This window comes from Oppia nitens, unplaced genomic scaffold (assembly GCF_028296485.1).
Source record: "Oppia nitens isolate AA-2021 unplaced genomic scaffold, nextdenovo-longstitch-racon4-pilon3 scaffold10_pilon_pilon_pilon, whole genome shotgun sequence".
Lineage (NCBI taxonomy): Eukaryota > Metazoa > Arthropoda > Arachnida > Sarcoptiformes > Oppiidae > Oppia > Oppia nitens.
The window spans coordinates 1318655-1333305 of record NW_026533189.1 but is presented as its reverse complement, the minus strand read 5'-3'; the positions used below and the strand labels follow the sequence as shown (position 1 = coordinate 1333305).

The 14651-nt window shown below is 21.7% G+C and overlaps 2 protein-coding genes across 2 annotated transcripts in view; both read left to right on the top strand.

Moving 5' to 3' along the window:
* LOC128966074 (sterol regulatory element-binding protein cleavage-activating protein-like) overlaps positions 1 to 14651 on the top strand; it is a 161660-nt gene that overhangs the window by 50483 nt on the left and 96526 nt on the right. The window lies entirely within an intron of this gene.
* Positions 8215 to 13612, top strand: LOC128965131 (potassium voltage-gated channel protein Shaw-like). Its single transcript, XM_054311790.1, has 4 exons — positions 8215 to 8415; positions 10655 to 11042; positions 11142 to 11411; positions 12996 to 13612. The coding sequence occupies exons 1-4, from the start codon at positions 8257 to 8259 to the stop codon at positions 13610 to 13612; spliced, it is 1434 nt and encodes a 477-aa protein (XP_054167765.1). The 5' UTR covers positions 8215 to 8256.

Below are 14651 nucleotides of genomic sequence, written 5' to 3'. Positions count from 1 at the left end.
GACCATTAAGAAATATAAATACAATCGCTTTAATACATTATATTATTTACTTATAATATTGATAATAGCAGGGCTTTTGAAATTCAAATAAATTTAATAACTTTTCTAATAGTTTAGACCGTTATTTTTAACAAAAACCATATGGTTTTATAGGTAATATCATAAATAGTATAATGCGTTATCATATACTTTTGATATTCGCTCATTTATAGTAAATATTTGTTATCAATATATAATATTAAAATTTATATATAACTATTTACTAAATTTAATTTTTGTGTATCTCTATGGTAAATAAAAAATTATTTTGTATAAGTTATTAATATAAAGTATTAAGTATTTTATTAAAGTTTACACATATTTTGCAATTTTTTATATATTTTTTAGTAATACTTTGTTATTTAGAATATACTATGCTTTTAATTAATATATATAAACTAAATTAAATTAAAAAACAAATAATTAGCTTTAAATATATAAATAAACATTGTTTAAGAGTTAGATATACTATCATTTATATCAATTAATTATAGTTAGTATGTATTCCAATGTATGTCTATTTTATTACTTTTTACTATATATTTATATATCTTTCTCTCTTATGTATAATAAAATAGGTGTCATAAAATGCACATATATAGCAAATATATGATTATATTTATTACTATTAGTTTAAATTAATATTCTTAAAGTTTGATAGTTTTTTTGTCTAATTGTTAGCCTATAGACAAACATTTTTTTGACAAATTTCAAAATTTATTTTCATCAATAATTATTTGGTCAAGCGAAAATTGGATTGCGTAAAATTAACAACACTAAGCATAACTAATTACTTTTGTTTTAATACTTAGGCTAAATGATAAATTTAATAATATCATAATTATATTATATATACAATGTATATTATACATTATATTTATAAACTGTACTTATAATATATTTATAATTCATTAAAAAAATTCGTTATTCTAATATAATTATTTAAAAAATAAATAATAAATATAATTGATTGAACAAAAGTTTTTTTTTCAATTATAATAATTTCATTAAGTAAATTTCATAAAATTTTTAATAAATAATATGCATTAAATTATATGACTATTATTTATATAGTAAATTTGACTAGTACTGGATATTAAAAAAAACTAATCGTTCAAACACAACACAGTTGTGCAATACATACCAGTGCTTGACATTAAAAAGTAGTGTCTTTTATTAAAGCAAAACAGCAATGCATTCAAAATCAATGATAAACTCTTATAAGTCAACTATTTTCACGAACTCCTGAAAGGAGTACGTATCTGAATTCTATATGTCCTTCCGTCCTTCCGTCCTTCCGTCCTTCCGTCCGTCCGCTTTTTATTGAATTTTTAAATTTTGACTTCAGATTTGGATTAAGCATCAAAAATAAGGTATAAGGGATCAGCATTAAAATTTTGATATCTCTTCGGGAACATAGAGAAAATGGCGGACAGTCAAAAAAATTTTAGGTAAAAATTTTTGAGTATAGATTTGAATAAAGCATCAAAAACAAGCATAAAAAATATGCTTTAAAATTTTGATATCTCTTCGGGAAGATAGAAAAAATGGTCAAAGAAAAAAATTAGTTAAAAATTTTAACGTTAAGAATTTTGTAGAGAATTAAAAATGAGTTTATTTTGTCATACTGAATCATTTGATACCACACATGACTATAGTTGAGTTTATTTTGTCATACTGAATCATTTGATACCACACATGACTATAGTTGAGTTTATTTTGTCATACTGAATCATTTGATAACTCACATGACTATAGTTGAGTTTATTTTGTCATACTAAATCATTTGATACCCAACATCAGTAAAATTTACTTTGGATAAGGAGTTCGTATGGAAATGCTTTTTAGCATTCTCAACTGGTTTAATAATATATTTATTTATATTACTTATACGATATTATATGATTTATTAGCATTGATTATACAAATAAACTTTTAATAACAATCTTTATTATACTTATTTTATATATTAATTTATGTATTATAATAATTTTGTAATATATAATTATATTTTTATTTTATTTTATTTGTTTTTAATTTATACATTAAATTTAGCATGTAAGCATACTTAAAATATTTTGGGTTATTATACCAAAAAATGTAATTTATATATTAAAAGATATAATTATGTTTATACAAAATTATCAATAAAAAATAATTTCAAAAAATTAATATAATGATAACAAAAAAATAAAATTTTATTTTTTTATTATAATTTAGAATACACTATATTTTGTTTATATTATTTTACTAAATTGTAGTGTATTTGTTAAATGAAGCATATGTTTATTTTTACTAAACTAATCATTTTATTGGATATACCTATGGATAATACTGTACTTATATAAATATAGAATATATTTTATAATTTTTAACAACAATTTTTGTTTTCTTATAATATTATTATGTAAACCTTAGAAAATCTTAAATTTAAATGTTTTCTAATCGATAAGTTTTGTAGATATTTAATAGTGTATACGATAAAGTTTTTTTATGGACACAAATAGATTATGGGATATAAAAAAATACTCAAAGTATTTGTTTTTGTGTATACACTGAGATATAGATATGTTAGACTCTCATCAAATAAACATTGTATAGGGTGTGGATAAAAGTTACTATTTAAGGGAAAAAATCTTTTATTAAATTTTTTTATTGATAAATTGCTTCTAAATAAACACCTGAATAAAGTAATAATTGAATGATGTTTTAACAAACATTCAATTTGTGTTATATACTGTTATATATATATATATATATATATATATATATATTTCTACTGTATATATAATCTAATACTTTATAGAAAAATCTAAAAACAAAATTCTTTATTTTGTATAATAAAAGATATATGTTTAGTATTTTGTACCGAAATTAAACTATTTTTGTTATTTTTAGTAAATTTTTCACAAATAAAATAAATATAAATTGATTTTCAATTTTAGCATAAAAGCAAATTGTATAAAAACTATTTATAATATATTTATTCATTATTTTGCAAATAAAAGGTTCTGAATAATTGTTTAATCGACTAAATATTTATATTGAATTTTTCATTATTTATTACTATATATATATATATAATCTGTATATATTTGAGTTTTAAGAAAATATAAACTAATATATTTATTAATATTTTTTATTTAAATAAATAATCATATTTAATAGAATTATTAATATTATATTACTAATAGTCTAAAATAATGATAATCTTTTAGTTCAAATATAGATATGTTTTACCAAATAATTGGATACAATTAAAATTATATGAGATCACATCAATTAACAATTGTAAACCAATTAAATATAAATTAATTTTATATATAAATAAATTTTTTAAAAATACAAAAAGAAATTTTTAGAAATATTTTTTGTTAATAATTAAATAAAAATAATATCATAAAAGATCCTTAAAATTTACATGAAAATATCTGTGATTATTACTATTATTTTATTAATATTATATATAAAAAAATAATTATTGAAATAATTTTTATAAATGTTTTAATTTTTTTTTTTTTGAGAACATTGTAGATTTAAAGAGGTATTATGTAATTTAGTATTTAAAATAATATATTTATATGTAATAATCTATTAAAACTAATTATCACAATCCAAGTAATTATAACTTAAAATTAAATTCAAATATTGCAAATTGAATGCAACAAATATACAGTATATAAACACACTTATTGTTTATTAATATTATTGTTTATATACTTTTTTTTATATACAGCCGTTATTACAATTTAATTATATAGTATATAACACATTGAAAAAATATCAATAATTTTTAATATTATGTATGAATGAAATATATATTATATAAAAATATAGTTTAAGTATTTATTATGTAATATCCTTTATTGAATAACATATAATATGGTAAAAATGCCTTAAAAATAACAATAAAAACAATAGAAAAAATGAGTTTTCTTTTCAAATATAACGACTGTAACTATTTTTATGAGATTGAGTGTAATTTTGTTACGCTATATAAAAACAGTTACAAAATAGATGGAAATGGTTTTGATATAATTGAACTGAAATCAAAATGTTTTATTTGCAAATACTTTATTGAAATATTTACAATATTATAGAATACAAAAGAGTGATAACTTTACAATAAAAAATTAATTAAATTAAATATAAAATAAAATAAGTTTATTTACTACAATTAATTTAACTTTTATTAATCACTTTTGTGATATTTTAAAAATAAGTCTTAATTTATCTTTTATTCGTTTACTATTGTTTTAATAAATGGTTACAAATTACAATAAAAATAAATTTTGATATCTATTTAATAATTTAGTATATAATAAAACTTAATTGCATTGACAGAATTTTCAAAAATAACGTTTTAAGTTGTTTAATCATTAATTGCAAATTTGTATATTAATCTATACTTATAACGAATTTTAATTTTAAATAAAAATGATTTTCCTACTTTTCAATTACAGAGATAACTTTTAGTCAAAAAACCAGTTTCTCCTATTTTGGAACTGGATTTATATATAAATTATATATAATATAAATATCTTATAAATATTTTACTGCATAAATATAGATATAGTAAATTGTAATAAAAATTATTATATCGATTTATTGAGAATTACAGTTTATTCATAGGTTATGTTATTATTATTATTATTATTGATATTATACATGAGATTTTTAAAACACGATATATTATAAATCAAGCATAAAGTAATCATCATAAACGTATTTTTTTATACCTAAACGATATCTCAAAAATACTTAAATTGTTATAAATAATATTAAAATTTATAATAAAAACAAACTGAAAAAAATCATAAATTAAATTGGTTTTTACTGTTTTGGTGCAAATATTCATCAATAATATAAATTTAATAGTAATAGAAATACTTTAGTTTTTTAATTACGATTAAAAGTTGAAAATTGTATTTATTATAGAAAAAGAGATTATTTTCTAACTTAAGTACTGTTTATATATATATTTAAGTCGAGAACAAAATTGTTAATAAATTACTTTTACTTTTTTTTTAAAAAAATAGTTAAATAAAATTCATTTGAAAACGAGATATAAAAGGGATAAAGAATTTTTTGAATTGTAATGAATTGATTTCAAGAATTCTTTTCTTTTTAAAATAAAATTTCATTTATTTCTCTGAAATTTCAATATCAGATTAAATTTGATGATTATATATATATATATATATATATTAAAAATACAGTACAATTACATTAAATAAATATAATATAATAGAAAATGTAATATTTGTAATAAAATAAAAAAGTGTTTTTATATACAAATTAATGAGATATCTGTTAACATTTATAAAAAATAACTAAAAATAAAATTTATTTTTATTATTTATGTTGAATTTACAGTAAAATAGTGTTTTATAGTAACAAAAATTAAAGTATTTTTTTTAAATCTAAATTAGTTTTTGTTAAAATTCACAATATTTATCACTTAATCATATAATAAGAAATACATTAACTTGAGATCAGTAAACCAGTGAATTGTATGAAAGAGAGAGAGAGAGAGAGAGAGAGAGAGAGAGAGAGAGAGAGAAAGAGAGAGAATAAAATATGTTTACATTTTTGTATAAATTGTTACAACTCTTTAACTAAATTATACAAAAGTCTAAAAAAATAAAATAAAATAATAATATTTAGAGAATTATTTACTTTAAAAAATTATTTGTCTCCACTATATTCACTACAAATGTCTTACAATAAAATCCTTTTATTTTTTTGACTTTCAAATATAATTTGTTGTCATTTTTTTATTTAATATAATTTTAGTGATTTTCAATTTATTTCACTTTTTTCTCTACAATACTATTATTGATACTATTTTTAGTGTTATTTATTATTATTTTGTATAAAATTATTAATATTTCTCATGTTTAGATGTATGCATTAAATTTAATAAAATAAAACATAATTATAGAAACATTATTTTTAATTAAATGATACCTATGTGACTAATAAATTAATTAGTGATTTAAAATTATTATTATTATTAAACATAATATCTTGTTTGGCAATTATGGCAAACATCTTAATGTATTAAATGCATTAGCATTTCTGTTAATAATGTATTGAAAAATGAAAGTCTAGGCAAATAAATTTTGTTATAAAATATTTAACAACCAAATACATGACACATTTTATATAAATTTCATCAAAAATAATATATATATATTATGACAAAAATAGGAAATTTTTGCTATCGATTAATGATTAACTCAAACACAAAACACCAACAAATACAATAAAAAAACGTGAGTAAAGACCTCAGTATTGCTATTATATATTAAATAAGAAGTGCCATCACATACCAGGCCATCACATCAGACATCCCTTTCCCTAATCATTAGTGTGCCCTCTGATGATAACATGTTATGAGCCATACGTTTAAATAGTTAATGCAATCCCAATGTTTGCTTACATATTATTATTACAAACTAGTCTTTGTTTAATAGGTTTTGCTGATCGACACCAATACCTATGATAGTCAGTTCGTTTCCGTCGATAGCACCGTTAGTTTCTATCATTTAATTACACACATCATATATTTTTTTTCTTTCTCTCTTCTTTCTCAGAGAGAGAGAGARAGARAGARAGAGAGAGTGGACGTGCAATAAAACTACATTTTTAAAGTGTCGTGTCGTCTCCCAACACAACCAAATCAATTCAATAACAACCGACACATCTATTTATTATTAATATTATAAATAATATTAAAAATTTTCAATTTACTCTCAACTTCATATTACATATGCACATCATATATATTTGAGTTGACATTTAATTTAAAGTTACTTTTTTAAAGATAAATATTAAACATTTTGAAAGAAAGAAATGAGAAAAAATATGTAACAGAAAAGACATGTAAAATGCATTAATTTATAGACATATTTAAGTCAATGTATAGTATTTTGCATAAATGCATAATTGAAGGGCAATTGAATTATCAGTTTTAATGGGAAAATACTTTTCATTTATTAATGATTTACTTGATTAGCATTTTTGTTGAAACGACTTTTCAGTATTATATAAGAGTCGTTTAAATATTTATATTATTTGTTAAATAAAATACAAAAAAGGATTATCAATGAACTGTATCTAAATTAACATTTTCTTAAATAGTAGTTTATATACAAACATACTTTTTTGTTAAAAATAAACTAAGAAAATACAAAATAATTTATATGTATATTTAAATACCGAAAGTTTCTTTTATAGTACAATTGTAAATTATTTTGTTAGTAGTAATAAATTAAATATATACAATGTTATACACTGTGTGTACAATACATATTTATACAATAATAATAAATTCAAATAAACTAACACAAATATGATTATTTCAATACTATTATAATAAATTTATGTAACTAATAAAATCATTATAAATAAAATCGTTAAGTTTTCTATAAAATATCATCAATTTAAACAAAAACAAAACTCACTTTTATTTTACTTATATTATAATATAAACTCTGTTTATAAATTTTAATGCTGTGTTTGTGATATTTAGAGTTTATTGTAGTCTAAAATATTTTTTCTTATAAAATATTTTGTTTGAAATATGAAAATTGAATTTTATTTTTTATTGATTTTTTATCTGATGTGACTTTAATCTTAATTCATAAAAAACTTAAACCTTATAAATATATTGCTTTCTTTTATTTAATGTTTTGTTGTTATATAAACTCATGAATTAAGACCAAATATTTACTGAAAATATTTTATATATACATATACAGTATATACTGTATGTTTTTATTCAATATAACTAATAAGACGTGTTTGTTAACAAAAAATTTATTTATAAAATTCAAGATATAAAAAATTATGTTATATATTATTTAATGGGAAATATTGAAATTTTGAATTTATTTATACATCTCATTGAGTCTATTCCATACAAATAAGAAAAGTTATTATATTATTTAAATATATATTTTTTATTAATATTATTTAAAGTTATTTTTTGTATAGTGGTGATTGAAAAATAGCTTAAAATAGTAATTGTAACAAATTGCAAAATTCATGTTTCATTTAAAATTGTAAAATTAAAATATTTCAAATAAATTTGATTATTTAAATAAATTATACAATTTATTAATTTGAAACAATTGACAGGTTGTGGCTGTGATATCCGTGTTTTTCATATGTGTCTCAATATTTTCATTTTGTTTAAAAACTCATCCAAATATGCGAGTGCCGAACATACAGAACCGGACCGTTTACACCCACCTAAACACCACTACCTGGACATTGGATAAGTACAAGACTGACGCCCATAAGGCCTTCTACTATATCGAGAGCATATGCAACGCCTGGTTCTCGTTTGAGATCGCCATGAGATTTGTGGTATGAATTTTGCAATATTTACAATTACACTCATAATTATCAGTTTTACAAACTATATTGTGATATACACTATATAAAAGTTATAATTTATATATTATGCGAGTTTACTAATTGATGAGTAGAGAAATACTACATAAAAGTTGTACTTTTTTTTGAATAGTAGTCATATTAATTATGTTATATATAATTTATTTTCAAATTAATTTATATTTTCAAACAAAATTATTTTGTTAAATACTTAATTCCGTATTATTTAATTAATTAATTAATTAACTAATTGTTATTATTAAAATATGTAATCGTTTAATTTGAACATTTAAGTTGACATAAATTACATAAATAAACATAATAAAATTTAATGTAAATTATAAATTTTAATTTGTTTAAATTAATTTACTTTGTTTGAGGATCTAGATATGATATCTATACTCATCAATTACTAACTCATAGTGTATCATAATTAAAAATTTATTTTAATTAATTTACTGTACATTGTATAAATATTTGAAAAATTATATGGTTTTCCTAAATTTCAAAAATATGTACTTTTATGTGTAGTTTATCACTAGATTTTGACACCAAATTTTATGCTTCAATTTAGTTTGAAATAAGTTTAATTTAAAAATTACATTAATAATAATAATAATAATTGTTTTAAGAGATTGTCATTCAAATATTTCATGGCGTGATTTTGAATAAAATTTTGTATACAAATGTATTTTATTTTGAATTGTATCTATTTTTTTACTATTTTAAACATGAATTCTTTCATACAATTTATGTCAAAAAATGATAATACATTATAAAGAATCTAAATTTTTGATACATATCCAGGATTATAGTTACACATAACTATAGATGAAAAACGCCTTAAAGTATCAAAAAAAATTTATATATATCTTTTGATATTTATATAGATATAAATATTTATAGCATAAATCTATTTCTAAATAACTTTTATGAAGTATTTGATTTTAAAAATCTAAATTTTAAGTTTATTTTTTTGTCAATTAATACAATAATTTTTTTATACTATTGATATTTAGTGTTGACTATTTATTTAATCAAATATTTTATTAATATTAATAATAAATATTATAAATAATAAACATATTAGTAACAATTWATTTTTTGAATGACCATAAATGTGTATACAGTTAAATATTATTGCATATATCATACATTATATTTTTTAATTTAATTTTTATTAATTTAGTTTTAAATAAAGTTTTCAACGTTTAAGACGTTTGTCAAATATTTTTAATAATAAATTTTATATATTATATATAAATTATTTACATATTTTATTATAACAAGTAATTATATTATACTTTTAAACCACTTATAAATATTTTTAAGAAATATAAACTAAATGGTAAAACGGTTTTATTGATTATGAATAGCAAACAATACTCATGTATATTATAGTAAAATAGTTTTTAAAATTTTATTGATTACACAATTGAAAGATAAAAGTATCAAATAGATGTATAGTASTGTATGTACAGTGCATATAGTATATACAGTATATGTGTCAGTGAATCAAACAAATGGATACCGGTGTGAATGAAACACCAGTTCTATATGTTTGATATGTTTTTGAATTTCAACACAAATACTAGTGTTATTTCCCTAAAGTTTGTTAACATCTCTCAGATAAATCACTAGAGATCCTGTTTATCACATCAACTAAATAAAGATTCGTTTATTTTATTTTATTTTTGTTGGCCTTTATTCAAGATTTGACCAAAAAACTAACTACAAATTTTTGCATTCATTTGTTACAAAACATTAGTAAATAGTGTATAACATAAAAAATTATATAAGATTATATAATATAACTAATACCATATATAAAATATATTATATACTCTAAACGGCAAATACAGTGTAATTTCAAACAAACATAAAGAAAGGTAATAATAATCACATCATTTATATTTGCAACTCAAGAATCACACACTTGTTTTGTGGAGAAATAGAAAAAAATAATAATATATTCTTAGATTAATATCATAACAAGCCATACATTTGCTGATTATTGTTACACAAACACATACACACACACACACACACACACACACACACACACACACACACACACACACACACACACACACACACACATACATACATACATACATAGAAAAACACAATTGAATTGTTCATTCACTTTGTAAGTCAATAACTAATTTATTCTTTTCTAACCAAATGATGTGTAAATGTCTGTCCATTTTAGGTGAGTCCGAGTAAATTGGATTTTGTAAGGGATATGATAAACATTATAGACTTCATAGCAACGATGTCTTTCTACTCTGATATGCTTCTTCAACGATTAACGGCTGACATCGAAAATGCCGATATACTCGACTTTTTTAGTATAATCCGTATATTAAGACTCTTTAAGCTGACCCGACACTCCAGAGGACTCAAGATATTGGTTCATACGTTCAAAGCGAGCGCTAAAGAGTTGTTTTTGTTAGTATTTTTTCTGGTGTTGGGTATTGTCATCTTCGCTAGTCTTGTCTATTATGCCGAACGACTTCAGGCCAACCCTAGGAATGACTTCAAAAGTATTCCGGAGGGCTTGTGGTGGGCTATGATTACTATGACTACTGTTGGTTATGGTATTAAAAAAGTTATATTTTTTTATTAGATATGACTTATTTAATAATAATATTGTCAATGAAATGATTGATTGCAAACTACTCTATCCCTATGAACAGGTGATATGGTTCCCCGAACCTATGCAGGAATGCTTGTGGGTGCTCTCTGTGCTTTGGCCGGTGTGCTCACAATAGCCCTACCGGTGCCTGTTATCGTATCAAACTTTACAATGTTTTACTCACACACTCAGGCCCGCGAAAAGCTGCCCCGACAGAGAAGGCGGGTGTGTAATGTACCCGAAGAGAGAGATCCACTCAATGATAATAAAAATACAAATAGCGGACCATTTCAAACAAATAGACGCACCAATGCCGTCAAACTTTCATTTGGTATGATATTTGCATTTTTTAATTTATATTTTCTAGAAACTGTTAGTTAAATATATTATAGATATAAAATGATTTAAATATTAAATTTATATACAACAAAGACAATTAAGTTTTAAATTAAATTTTAATTTGCTTTTAAAAAATTATTTTTTTTTTGAGTAGAATTAATTCATTTCTACTTTACAATATTATGTAATACTTTTTTATTTTATTTATAATATAACTTATTGTATAATTTATTATATTAAACCTTATAAATAATATACTGATATACAGTCCTATATACAGTATATATATATATATAAAAAATCTGGTACAAAATAGTTGGCACTTGTTTTATAGTCAAAAGTGTATTAAGAAATTGACCAATTGCTCAATAAAAATTTTTATGCAACTATTGTAATAGAATATTGTAAAATAAATTATATAAAAATATACCAAGTTACATTTTAGATATGAAAGTTTTTAAATTTCTGGATAATTTATGGTCAAACAAAATATTTATTTAAAAATTGCCAAAACACGTATCGAATGAATTTTAATARTGTATAAAATTGTTTGATTAGATCTATTATATGTCATATTATTTTTGAGATATAGCACCTCCCAGTTCTCATATAACTGAACTGTAATAGAAAAAAGTTTTTATATCAAAACAATTTGTCAGAAAATCGATAGTTGTATATAAAAAAATTTCATTGAGCTAGGTCAATTTCTTAACACACTTTTGRCTATAAAACAAGTRCCAACTATTTTGTCCAGATTGTAGATACAGTAGCTTTTATCTGATATCACAATCACGTTTGGAAAGTTGATAAAAAAAGTAAAGTCAATTTACTTGTGAAATAAAAATTGACAAAAAACATAATCAAAAAATTTTATTTTTCAATCTATTAAACTATTTATTTTATTGATCATCTAAACTCTTTATATACATTACTGTATAATTTTGTTGTTATTATTTTGAAAACTCTGAAATGTTAACCAAGAAATGGCAAATTAAAGGCCAATAGAGTCTTATTTAACTTTCACTTTATAATACAACTTATAATAATAATAACAATTATGTCGAAAAAGGCATTTTCGTTATTTAGGTACAAAAGTTTTTGGGTTAATATATTTGTATAATATATATACAACAGAAACTTGTGAATTATAATCAATAATAAGTGATGCCATTAAATGTCTAACATTTTGCCGATAGGCTCGTAGGCTTAGACACTTAAATAACAACTGTATAAAAACTGGTAAATTATATATATACTATATATAAATTATATTTCATTATATTATACAGTATATCTTGCATTAATAATTAATAATATTAAATTTATTTGATATTTTCATCATTTGTTACTAACTATGGGTTAATTGCAAAAAAATATTAAATAAATCCCTTTGAGTTCATATAAGTTAGAGACAATTAATAGTGTTTTATATACAATATATGAAATGTTATCAATTATTAGTTGTCAAAAGTCATCTTTTTTAGGTCATTATTGATCTTACGTTTGATATAAATTCAAGTCAATTGTATTGTATTAATAACATTATTATTTTAATGTCAAATTGTTTGACGTATAGGCTCACCAAACGAGAAAAGTTATCAAATCAATGCCGTCCCCAATGTTAGCCCAAACGCTAAATGCATTGAAAGCACAACCACTACAACTAACACAACCACAACTGCACCGACAGTCAGCACAACAGTGGCCACCAATCCTAAAGACAAATCGCCGCAACAAACTATAACAACCACTACAGTACACACTAACAGCCAACCAATCAGTGATACAAATACCGGAAGTGCATCGATAATCAACACGAGTAATAGCTGTTTGTGCTCCGCTACCCATACATCCACCAGCAGTGCCATCAAAGCAGCCAATACTACAGTGACAGTGGACGCTAAAACCGGTACTAATCCACAGGTGCACACTGTTGTCACATCCACTTCTGTTGTGACCACCACTCCAGTTATGACAACCACTCCTGTTGTGACCACTACTGCAGTTATGACAACCACTCCCGTTGTAACCCTTAATTCTGATGTGATTACCAGTACTCCAGTGGTGACAACTGATCAGACAATACATTCTTCCAGTGACGACACGTCGTCTTCACAGAAAAAGCCTTCGTCGCGAAAATCTTCGCGAAAATCTTCGCGAACCAGCGCTAACTCGACAACAATTTGGCTTTAAATTAGATTTTTACACACAGTTTGACTTAATATGTAATAAAATTAGTGACAATTAATCAATTGTTTGTATTATTATCGATAGCTTTTAATAGCACTTAGGAAGGTATGTATGGTATGGTCTATAAGTGGAAAGTTTATTATAATTGACTTCATCACCACTTACTGACCAAATCTAACATTTAGATGCAAAACAATTACATTTAAAATTTAATTGTTATTATTATTCTATTAAATATAAAAATTTGATAAATAATTTTATGGATTTTTTGACAAAAAATTGAAACATATTTTTTCATATAACAAATATAAACCAAAATGACAAAAATGTTTAACCCGTCGATCATATTATGAATTATATATAAGATTATATACAGTATATATCATATATAAATTAATAGATTTATTGTTGAAAACAATGCTCAAAGTTTACTATACATTATATAATATATTTATAAATATATTGGATATGTCTGTGAATATATAAATGTTTGTTTAATACAGAGCTTCTGTATGTGTCCTTTAATGTCATCTTCAGCAGCAAAGGTCATACAGAGTACAGGAATGGATGGAAAAACCATTCATCACTACAGACATCACTTTCAACATCATCTTTGACTTTAATAATATTAATATTATTATTATTATACTTATCTCTCATCGTTTGCTGCAACCATTTCTTATATATAAATATATATAATATATATGTATATATATATTTCAATGCATTTTCATCGATCAATACAAGAAGTGCTTCAAATACTATATAACTGTGCGACGAAAAGCCGTGTCTCCGATAATAGGCATCGGTGTCTGTCTAACAGTTTATTGAATATTTTTTAAAATACTTAAACAAAACATAATATAAATGTTTAACTTATAGAAATATTCATCTATTATATTAATATAAATGATATTAATATACATGATATGATATTATAATATAAGATTATAAAAATGAAATCAAAATAAATAATTACACCTAAAACATGCTATTTAAATACATACAAATATCTGTATTTATGTCTATCGATTATATTAAT